At 44.4% G+C, this 12,126-nt stretch overlaps 1 protein-coding gene across 1 annotated transcript in view; it reads right to left on the bottom strand.

The window, feature by feature from the left end:
* Nucleotides 1-12,126, bottom strand: part of FAT4 (FAT atypical cadherin 4) — a 132,356-nt gene that overhangs the window by 24,545 nt on the left and 95,685 nt on the right. Inside the window, exons 7-9 of the mRNA XM_054633494.2 lie at nucleotides 10,921-11,101; nucleotides 7,371-7,621; nucleotides 677-5,026 (exon numbers count right to left, since the gene is read on the bottom strand). Of these exons, the coding sequence (XP_054489469.2) occupies nucleotides 677-5,026; nucleotides 7,371-7,621; nucleotides 10,921-11,101 (4,782 nt within the window). The remainder of the gene's footprint in view (nucleotides 1-676; nucleotides 5,027-7,370; nucleotides 7,622-10,920; nucleotides 11,102-12,126) is intronic.

Raw genomic sequence — 12,126 nt, 5'->3', positions numbered from 1 at the left:
AAGAAAAGTGGCTATAAGGACTGGATAAAATTGCTCAGACCTTCCTTAAATATCCTACTCACAGCAGAAGCACAGATTAGTTTGCTTTTCTGGGTTACAATGCTGCTGTGTTTGAATGTGTAATAAATATCAGAGAAAAAATACTCAGAAGGGGTAGGAATGCTGCAGACATTTCTGCGCTTAATGAAAAAAATAAATTACAAAGGAACAAAATACAGAACAGAGGGGTTGACCATTTTGCCTGAATTCTGGTTTTTTTCCCATATTCTTCATCTGTTTTCTGTCCTGCAAGTAATTTGGGGCAGAGGCGGATTTTCTTGCTTGGCACACTTCTAGCAGACTTGAAATGCTCCCACAATATGCATAACAATAACATGTACGGAAAAATCATACTGAAGCATTGGAAATGGTTCTCACACGCTTAAAAGATCTGAATAGCCCTTGCAAAAATCTTTCTGTTCTAATGCAAATCAGGTAAGTGAGATTTACCTTGGGAGAGAGCTAAAATAAAATAATATTTCAGGCACCTGGGTATTCTGAGCTTTCACACTATTAAAACCTTAGTTTGCATGACCTCTTCATCCATGGGGATGCTTCTAATCAGACAGTTTTGGGCTAAGAAGGCACTCTTGCCATCATTTCTGGACTGTAAGGTATATAGAGGAGCAATGCATACCTGTGTACCCGGTTTTACAAACGCAGTTGAAGCTTCCTGGGAAGTTCTGGCAGGCAGCACCGTTTTTGCAGGGGTTGGAAAGGCACTCGTTGACGTCCCTCTCGCAGGCCATGCCGGTGAAGCCCTCAGGGCAGCTGCAGGAGAAGCCCCCCACCAGGTTGTGGCAGGTGCCGTCGTTGTGGCAGGGCGACGGGAGGCACTCGTCGATGTCGGTCTCGCACAGGCTCCCCTCGTAGCCCGGCAGGCACCGGCACACGAAGGGCCGCAGTGGCTCGTTGGCCACCACGATGACGGGGACGCTCTCGTGGGTCCTCAGGGTGGGACTCACCGCCAGCCTCCTCAAGCAGCTCCCCCCATTCTGGCAGGGGCTCTGCAGGCACCAGTCGTGGTCCACGGCCTCGACCCGCACGCCGCTCTGGCGGAAGAGGACGTCCCTGATGCTCTCGAAGAAGGTGGCCACGCCGCTGGGGTTCACGTACTGGTTGTTGCCGCGCTTGACGGCCGCCATCAGGAAGGTGTGGTTGCTGTCCTCAGAGAGGCCGTAGAGCTGGATGGCCGTGCCCAGCCCCGTCAGCTGGGAGCTGGCGATGCGCAGGAAGTGCAGGTAGTGGTTGGTGAGGAAGTCGCGCACGCTGTGGGCGCTCAGGCGGAGGAGGACGCTGTTGTCGATGGTGGCGTTGCTGAAGCCCGCAAAGAAGACGCGGACGCTGCTAGTGACGGCTCCGTGCAGCCCATCGTTGCTGAGGACCCCCAGGTCAAACGTGCCGTCCGTGGACCTGGCCTGCGAGTGCAGCTCACAGGTGCTCCCGGGAATGCTGAAAAGGCTGGTGACTCCTGAGATGAGGGAGCACTGGAAGCTGTCTAGCACGTCCGGATCCTGCGGCTTTACGTTGCCCAAAATTCCACCTGGGAAGAGGTTGCCATAATAATGAACAAAGATTTCTACCGTTCTGGGCTGAGACGGGTTGTCGTTTTGGTCTATTACCTTGATCTGCACAGTTCCTGTGGAAGACATCTGAGGAATGCCAGAGTCTCTGGTAATCACCGAGAGGTAGAAATCGCTGATTTGCTCCCTGTCAATCTCCCTCGTCGTTGTCAGGACTCCAGCGGTGCTGAGGCTGAAGTAGCTGGTGGCAGGGCCAGTGCTGAGCAAGTAATACGTGAAAGGACCTTGGTTGGGAGGGAGATCGGGATCCGACGACTGCAGCGTCATCACCAGAGTTCCTGCGCGGTTGTTCTCCAGGACTTCTCCTTGGCTGGTGGACAAGGTAGGGCCGTTGTCGTTGATGTCTTCCAAAGTTACCACCAGAGAGGCGCTTCCTGTGGCAGAGGGCGTTCCCGAATCGATGGCCAGCACAGAGAGGTTGTAGACAGGCAGCGTTTCTCGATCTAGCTCTGCAGTGACAGTCACCTGTCCCGTCTGTGGGTTGATGGAAAAGGCGCTGTTCTCGTTGCCAGACCCGATGAAATAGGAGAACCTGCTCCAGCTGGGGACAGAATCTGAATCAAAGGCGCTGACGAATGTGACGTGGGTGCCTGGAGGAACACCCTCGCTGATCCGTATATTGTAGGCTCCCAAGGTAAAAACGGGAGGATCGTTGGCATCCAGGATTGTGATATTAACAGTTACTTCATCTATATCTGCGCCACGAATGCTCCCCAAATTTTTTGCAAGGACTTTCAAAGAGATTCGCTCTTCTTTTTCTCTGTCAAGAGGTCCTGAAACATAGATCTGGCCGCTTTTCTCATCTACCTGGAAGCCCTTCTTTCTGCTGTTGCCAAAGATGAGGTAGTGGACTTCTCCATCGATGCCCATATCACGATCACTTGCAAAAACTTCACCTACAACAGTACCTTTGGGAGCTGCCTCTGAAACCTCAAAATAATAAAGCTTGGAGACAAAACGGGGCACATATTCATTTGTCCCTTCCAACTGGATGTTGACAGTAGCAAAGCTGCACCTCTCTTCATCTGGAACATTAAAAGCCTTTACTGTTAGATGGTAACTCTGCTTTGTTTCATAGTCTAAAAATCCCTGGGTGGTGATGGTTCCCGTGTTGGGGTCGATGACAAAGAGGTCGCTGTCTGAGGACTGGATGGCATACGCAATCACAGCGTTAGATCCAGAGTCAGCATCGGTGGCGTTTAAACAAATAACAGTTGTCCCACTGGGGGCATTTTCTAGCACAGTGGGAAAGTACTCCTCAGGGCTGAATGCTGGGGAGTTGTCATTGACATCAATGACATTAACAGTGACACTGCAGTAGCCTGTTCGGGACACCCATCCTCCATCCGTGGCAGTAACAACCAGGTCGTGCTTTTGGTGTAACTCAAAATCAAGTGGTTTGGCTAGTGTCAGTGTACCAGTGGTGGTATTAATAGCAAAGACTCCAGCTTCATTTCCAGAGGAAATATTGTAGCTGATTAATCCATTCATGGCAGCATCTCTGTCTCGTGCTGAAACCGTCCTGACCACCGCTCCAACAGAGTAGCTCTCTGGGATAGTAACACTCATGCGGCTCTGGGAAAACTCGGGTGTATGGTAATTCTCTTCTGTCACTACTATTTCAACAGCTACCTCGGATGAGAGTGGGGGATTACCCTTGTCCTTGGCTTTCACTTTAAACAGGAAGTTTTTGTTCAAATCAGCCATTAGTGAAGATGACACAGAAATCCAGCCTGTACTCCTGTCCAGTCTGAATTTATTAGTTTTGCTCTCATCAGAGACAAAGTATTCCACTTCAGAATTCAAGCCAAAGTCCTTGTCATCCACCGCAGTAACTTTAATCAAATTTGTGCCAACCCTCACATTCTTAGTGACAGGAGTGAAATATTTAGGGGTGAGGAAGAGCGGTGCGTTGTCATTGCTGTCTACCACGTTTATGGTGACGGTGGTCTCACTCACCAACGGGGGACTGCCCCGGTCTGATGATGTCACGATGAAGCTGTGCCTGTTGATGTTGACATTGCTGGAACCACTGGAGTTTTGGTACCTTAAGTACTGCTTGTTGAAAATCTCTCCCGTGGTTGCGTTAATGCGGAAGAACTCGGACTGGGATTTTATGAAGTAGAAGACTTGACCATTGGACCCTTCATCTGGATCGGTGGCTGAAACCTGGGTGACCTTTAGCCCAATCCCAGGAAGCTCGGGACACTCCAGGTAATAGGATGGTTTTGTAAATCGTGGGGCATTGTCATTGACATCTGTGACAAATATGGTGACGTCTGTGCTCACCGTCCACCCCGAGTCATGTGCAGAGACCCTGATCCTGTAGCGGTCAGTGTCCTCCCTGTTCAGGGGTCTGCTGATGGTGATGTCCCCAGTGCTGGGATTTATGGCAAACGGGAGACTCGTATCCCTTATGGAGTACCTGCTGACTGCATTCACCCCAATGTCCTCATCTGATGTTGTGACTCGCGTTACTGTAAAACCCAGAGGAGCATTTTCAGGCACAGAAGCACTGAATATCTGTGAAAACCTCGGAGCATTGTCATTTTCATCTAAAATATTAATGATGACTTTGACAGTTGTGCTCTGGAGCGGAGTGCCTTTATCTGAAGCTTTTATGGTTAGCGTGTACTGAGACAGTTTTTCCCTGTCCAAGGGCCGGACGCTTCTGATCTCACCAGTGGCTCGATTGATACTGAAACTGTTTTCGGTATTGCCCTCAATTATTTCATAATTGAGCTGTCCATTCAGACCACTGTCCCTGTCAACAGCAGCCACCGTCAGTATCTTCCGTGGGGACAGGTTCTCTGCTATTTCTGCAATGAAGGGATCTTGCTCAAACTCCGGCATGTTATCGTTGACATCAATCACCGATACTTCCAATTTCTTGTAGGAGGAAAAGGGGGGAAAGCCTGTGTCTCTGGCCTCAATCCACACCACGTACTTCTGCACGGCCTCGAAATCTAAAGCCCGCCCGACAGAAAGCTGTCCTGTCACCTGGTCCACCAGGAAGGTGCTGCCCAGATTACCACTGGCAATGTAGTAGGACAAGGAGCCTCCTCTGGCTGAAGACCCAGAGATGGTGGTGACAAGTGTCCCGACTGCCTGGTTTTCAGGGAAAGTGAAGGTCTCCTGCTCTGCCTGAACGCGAGGAAATTGGGCTTTGTCCACAAACCTCACGGTGACAGTGGTGGAGTCTGTCTTGGGGTACCGGCCACCATCCCTCACGTGAACAGAAATGGTGACTTCGGACTCTCCTGCCAGTGGTTTTGCAGCCAGGATTGCCCCCCTTGCTGGATCAATGTGGAACTTCTCAGAGTTCTTCCCCACGAGGGAATAATGGAGCTCGGCGTTGGAGCCGGCATCTGCGTCGGTGACAGTCACCGCAAACACAAATGAGCCTGAAATGCAGAACAAAGCTAGGTCAGTCCTTTAATGAATGCACTGACTGTGAGAAACATCATGCCAGCCTTTCAGTCTGAAGCACATCCTGGAGCAGCATGCTCTTCCTCACACTGCCCTAAAAATGAACTGCTTTTGTCACAAAAAAAGTGAGTTCAACAAGGGGTTGGTGAGTCTGTGAGTCCACAAGACATGCATGGAGCCAAAAAATGTTGAGTTGAAAAATAGGACACTGAATTTAGAGAGATGGACATACAGAACTGGGAAACAGACCGGCAGCCTTTCAGAGGCCTAGCATCCTGCCTCTAGAACATTCACACAACAAAAACCATAAACCCACTAAGACTGGACGCTATTTTGATTTTTAAAATTACTCTTAGCCTGCTTATCCACGAAAAAAACTTCACCCTGGAATTCAAGGACTATTAAGGTTACATTAGTGAACAGGCAACATCCACGGATATTTACCCTACACCTACACATTGTCCCTTGCAATCCCTTCTCTTCCTGCTCCCCAGGTGCTCCTTCTTTCTCCCCACTAGTCCCTTACTTCTAACTTTCTAAGAGTATTTCAAGGACAGGAACTAAGAGGACTGCATTTTTAAAAGCACATTGGTAAAACAGGAATACAAAATGATTGCACACTAGTACAATAACATGATTACACTCAGACTTTTCAGGTCTTTTGAATTTATGGTTCCCAATAAGCTTAACTGTATGTGCACCATTTGCATTATCCTCTACATTTGCACACTTGCAAGAAGAACCCAGGGTGTTCTTCCTCACCAGATATTACAGATCTAAAGCATGATATGTCTTTCAAATTTGACACTGTCCAACGAATTTGCAGAACACTGTTGATGTTTTACTGTTACTAAAATTTAGAAAACACCCAGTTTTATATAAAAGTCATGCTGTTTTCAACCTCTAAAGGGAAAATCATTTAGAGGCAGGAATGACTTTGACAGCATCCCTTAAAACTATACTTCATGTCACTATTTGTCATGTGCAGTGATTTGTACTCCAGAGGCAGGAATATTTAGACAAGAACAGTATTCAAACCCTTGTGAGAAATGGGACAGGAAGAAATGAAGATTTTTTTGTGCTTCAGTTATTCAAAAAATATTAATACTATTACTAGTTCCTTTTTTTTAAACTCGATTAAAAAATAACAAAAAGAAAAGGAAGTTGTAAATAAGAAAAGTGGATACATCCCTAGGTTTTTGCTAAGTTTAAAACAGAATAAACATAGCTTAGGTTTCTAGTTATAAGAGATTCATACAAAAAGCACCCAAAAAAGATGTTACCAGAAAACATCAGGTCAACCTATGTGTACCCCTTGTGAAAAGAATTTGAAGAAACATCCCAAAAACAACCAGGCAAAGGCACTAGTCTGATTACACGTGTTTCGCCAATGCAATAATAAAACAATTTCATAATGTTGTTCTGGAAACAGAGAAGAATTGTAAACAAATTCATTCTTCCATAAAAAGGAGAAGTATTTGCAATTGTTTAAAATTAAGAGACAAAATCCAAGACATGGAAATAATCTTTTTTTTCTGTTAAAAGAAAATTTGTTTTGCAAACCATTTGTCATGGAATCCTCTCTGTAGGCATCACATATCCATGTATGTGTGTGTATGTGAAAACATGGAACATGAGCTGAACCAGACATTAACTCCTGTGTTGAGTGAAGTAACTTTAATTTGGGTGTAGGCTCAAAGGAAGATTGCTGCTTGATTACTTTTATTTTATTTTACTTCACCACTTGGATCAAGGAAAGGCAACATAATTAACATCTGACATAGACACAGCGTTTTTGGAAGAGGCTGTCAAAATCCTGTTTAGGAATTGCTCAGAGGAGACTTTCAGAAATAAAAACAGGCCATTGTCTTCCTAACCCTAGCAAAATAACTTTTTTGAGTGGGTGATCATTTACAGTACATGTACTTTATGTAACTACACGAACATAACTGAATTTGGATGGGAGGAACCCAATAGAAAAAAACCTGCTAAACTGTGGATGGTGACTTGAGGTTTGTTATTCATCATTCCCATGCAGCACAAAGATAATCCCAGGAAAACAGCTGCAGAGAAACATCTCAGAAACATTTCTGTGGCACAGCTGAGCATTTCATTAAGATGTTGCCCAGAGAAGCTGTGAATGTGTTCAGAATCCCCAGAAGCATTCAAGGCCAGGCTGAGATGGGACTTTGAGCAACCTGATTTAGAGGTAGATGTCCCTGCCCATGGCAGGTGGGTTGCTACTACATGATCCTTAATGTCCCTTCCAACAACCCAAACCATCCCATGATTCCCTGTCTGCGGCAGTGCCAGGGTTACCTGCAGAGGTGGGCGATGGCACGTGGGTGACGTAGGGGTGGTGCTGGAACTTGGGTGGGTTGTCGTTCACATCAGCCACGGCCACCAGCACGCTGGTGGAGCTGGACAGGGCCCTGGGGAAGCCCCCATCGCTGGCCACCACCACCAGGGTGTAGTTCTCCCTTGCCTCCCGGTCCAGGAGGGCGCTGGTGATGATCTGGCCCGTAGAAGGGTTGATGGTGAATTGGGAATTGCCGCCCCTAAGCCTGTAGCTGCGGGAGAGGAAAAGCAAGGGAGAAAAATTGGATTAGTATTTCAAAAGGCAGCCTGCTGCATTTAGATAATAACCATTTTATACACTCTTCAGACCACCATGCTGATGGGTATCAACACAGACTGTCACATTTTCATCTGACTCTCCATCTGTCTTCACTGTTTGACTTTTTCAAATTTCAAGGCCTGTCATAATCACATTTCTGGGGATTTCCAAGCATAGCTGTTTAACACAGATTTCCAATACATAAGCTGACTGAGCCTTTGACTATTTAAAAGATACCACTGGACATACTCTCAAAACTGCTACTGGAGGCATCCTCTAGTGCTGATTTCCCTGGGCTAATGCATTAACTCTTACTCCAAAAGGCTGATGTACCTCTTAACTGAACCTGCAGAATATAGTTAGAAAATACAAAAGTACTTTTTGAAATAAAATGATCACAGCTTTACAAAATAAAAAGAACATTTAACATCCATATTGTTTCCTGATACTTAGTTTTGCTGTTCAAGATTTCAATGGGAATTTATAGCAATTCATAGCAAATTAGTAACCACAGAGCTCTGTTAACAGAGACTAATTGTGACCAGAGTTTAACCCTCAAACTGGTGGGTGTGTTTGTGTGTGCACACATCCCCACATGATCTGATAAGAACTGACTGTGTGCTCACTACAGGTGTGTGTTAGGGGCTACCTCTGACTTCCTACCACAGTTTTTCCCCTCTCTTGGAATGCTTATCCAGCTTGTATTCATACAGCAGGAATCTCAAAGATGTATTTTTAAATGTACTTGGTTAGTATTAGATTTTTTCAGAATTCAGATAATAGGTTTTTGAGAAAACAATGGAAACAAAAAATGGCTCAAATGAACAATTCTCATATTCAATATCATGACCCAACACAGCTGTGGTTAGCACTGCTCCTCTGCTACAGCACAGCAGCACTTTTCTGAGGTATGATTCTATGAAACACTCAGAATAAAGTGGTTTAAAAGAAAGAGATTAATATTCCTATCTTCACCTCTTTAAGACCAGAACAGGTTATGACAGCAGTAATAACACAGCCCAGAAGCTGCACTGAGAGGGTTGAGAGCCAGCCTGTGTAATAAGCTGTGGCAACTTCTCCTGCTCAGTCATTAATCTCTGCACAACGCCACGAGCATGCTTTAATTGCTTAATTATGATATAATGTGATGGCCATATGCAATTATTCTCCAGCCATAGCAATGTGCACCTAGAATAGAAAGAATGTGCACAAAGCCTAAAGCACCACTTAGATCTCCCTAAACAGCAGCACCAGGCACATTTCATCTGTGATTTGCAGTGATTTAACCCTGAGTGGGGTATTGCAGAGACAGAAACTTTCTTTTCTATGTTTCCACTTGTTAGCACTGAAAAGATACTATGATTTTTTTTTTCTTCTTTTTAAAAGGAAATAATAAAGACATATTACATTTGTCATAAGATATTCTGAATTGTACCTGCATGCAAACCAACTGGACAGTGTACATGTGTCTCAACATAACTGCAAAAAAATCCAAACTCAACCCCAATAAAACTGAGCAAAACCAAAAACCCCTTGAAACTCTAATGGTGGCAAGTGGCATAAAAGGAATTTGATCCAAACACTTATTATGTGACCTTTTGACTCCTATGTCTACTGTCTTTAACAACAGGACTGCTCAAGTGTGCATTGCCATTTACAACCCATCACCCTCCTTTAATGACTTCACAGGTTATCACCAGAAACAGGAGAACAAGAGTTCCCACGTATGGGCAGGTGATGGCTTTGCAGAAACTTAAACACTTCTTTCAAAACACAGTACATTTTTCGACTTTGCATAAAAATGTTAGCCAAGGATCTTAAATATCCCTATTGGAAACCAAAGGTTTAATTTTGAACCGATTCTAACAAGACAGAAAAGGAGTTCTGAGTCCTCAGGACCTCTGACAAGACGACCATGCATGTTCTGCTCTTTCTGGCTTTCACCAGTTTTGTAATACCAGCCATACTTTGGGATCTACTTTAAATGCTGAATCTGGACAAATTCTTTCCAAGAAAAACAAAGTCTCTTCCTGAGCCTGAAGAGTGTAAAACAAAACCTGAAAACAATGTTTTAATAGCTACTTATGAAGGGGAAAAATATTTTTATCAACTAATTCTATGATGCAGTACTGAGTGAATGACAAAGACTAATGGCAAAGATATTAAAGCAATTTAACCACACTAAAGAGCACTCTGATAATTTCTGATTACAGGACACAATCATTACAGTCATTCATGCTCTGCATGGAATTCTTTTTTTTTATAAAGGAACTTGCCAGAAATAGTTTCTTAGACCATGAGTGAACAGAATTAAAAGCTTGATTGTTCCACAATTTAATAAATGGTAACTTTGGATGACTTTCAAATATCTAAAGATGTCTAGATGTCAAGCTTCTATTTCTGGCTTGTAGCTAGTTGGAAAGAAAATATTTCAGTATTTTGTAGACAGTGTTTTGCCACAACGTAGTTCTGCTTTATATTACTTCCTTTTAAAAAAAGTGACACAGTGGTATTCTTATGCTCTTTGAAGAAGGAACTGAGGTGAACTAACAAAGGTAAACAAGGAAGCTACTTCTATATCCTGCTTTGTGAATTTGGAAAGAGTGACGTTTGCAGCCACAACAGTAAAACGTGGTAAGATCAAGAACTAATATAAATTTGCTTTGCATTCAGTTGGCAATGTATCTGTCCTCAGTGGATAATCTTGAGCTTGTCACTGCCACTCAGCATCTTCATTACTCTTGTCTGTGAAACTGGGAACGGCCAGTGTGCAGCCCAGTGCCCAGTTAAGTTTCATCAACTGAGCCCTGCGCAGAACTGCCAAATTCCAGCTTTTTACTGGTTTTCTGAATGGCATAAGCTTTATGATTTACCTTGGGTAATTTTCATGCTAAACTGAAGACATTCATTGACCAAAGCTTTACTCAAGGAGCACATTTGCTTTCAGTGAAAATTGCTCACTACACGAAAAGGTGTGAATGCAGCAGCAAGGCAGGTAGTGGGTGCAGCTGCAAATTAAACTAGCTTCCTTTTCACTCAGGAAAAAAATAATTCCACAACTCTATTTGTCCTCAGTATAACTCTAAAAGCAACAAAAAGACAGATTTGCCCAAGTAATTTAGTTGCACACACAATGCCATTCTATTTTTTGTCTTACAGCTTTAGGGCATGCTGGTGATGGACACTAGGGAAAAAGAAATCTTCAGGCAGGATATGAGGCAGTGTTACATGGAGCAACAGTAATCGACCTACCTAATAACAGCATTTGTAGAAGCATCAGCGTCCGAGGAGTTTACGAGCAAAATATCCGTCCCCGTGGGAGCATCCTCCGGAACAGTGGCAAAGTACATGTTAAAGGCAAACGTGGGGACATTGTCATTGACATCATCCACTGTGACAGCAATGGTTCCAGTGCCAGTGAGGGCAGGAGATCCTGTGGGAAAAGGGGGGGGTACAAAGTGCTAGAGGTTACAAACACCAGCATGCTAATCGGAGCTCTGCCAGCCCCGATTTGGAGCCGAGCGCTTGAGCGTGTCACAGTTCACAGAGCAAGGAAGACAGCTCAACACAGAGGACAGGGTCAGGTTTGTTTCAAAGTCATCTTGACATAAAGTACAAGTTGTGAAAGACACACAAAAAAAAACATTATTATTTTTCTTGCTCCATCTAATTCCAGAAATATTTTGTAATACAAGCTCAGTGGAAAAAGATGGTCTTGGAACTGCTCAGAAAGCCTTCCTGTAACAATTAGGACCAATTTGAAGATGTGGTTGACTTTCCTATTCCTCTGCAAGAAGACCTTCAAAGGTGGCATGCTGACAGACGTGAAGATTCCAGCCCTCAATTTATTCACCCGCAGAACAAATAGAGTGGGAACAGTGGCAAAACCCAGCTTTCCGCGTGGCTTTTCCACTGCCGGTCGCACCCTGACCTGGGGAGACCTTCTGGGAGTGGGTGAGACGGTTGCAGTGAGTCTCCAGCCCTACTGAGACTCACTCTCTCCATAGAAGCAACCATCTACAGCAGCAAATAATGCTCGCTCCAATTGGGATACTGGCTTACGGGAAATCAGACTGAACTGATTTAACCCAGGGATTCCATCCTCCTTGTTATTCTAAACTTAACTCTGATGAGCAGCAAGGAGCATGAAATAGCATGTTTATTCATGTCCAATCTCTCAGTGTTTGTCCTCTTTGGCTTTTCCTTTGTCAAATCCAAAAAAAGACAATGAAGACTTTTACAAGTTCATGTTAGTTTTGTCAGTCCATTCATTACACTTCTTTTCAGCCAAGAATCAGCAAGACATCTCCTGCTAACTAAATTCTTCCCCTGGAGGAAAGGGATCATTTCTTTCTTTGAGTACATAGGAAGGAGAAGGAAAAAGCGATAGCAGAGCATGAAACACTTAAGTTAGGGCAGCTTTTACTCAAAAGACAGATGACAACCATGCCTGTTTTA

Source organism: Agelaius phoeniceus, chromosome 4 (assembly GCF_051311805.1).
Source record: "Agelaius phoeniceus isolate bAgePho1 chromosome 4, bAgePho1.hap1, whole genome shotgun sequence".
NCBI lineage: Eukaryota > Metazoa > Chordata > Aves > Passeriformes > Icteridae > Agelaius > Agelaius phoeniceus.
This window is presented reverse-complemented; position numbering and strand designations above follow the sequence as displayed.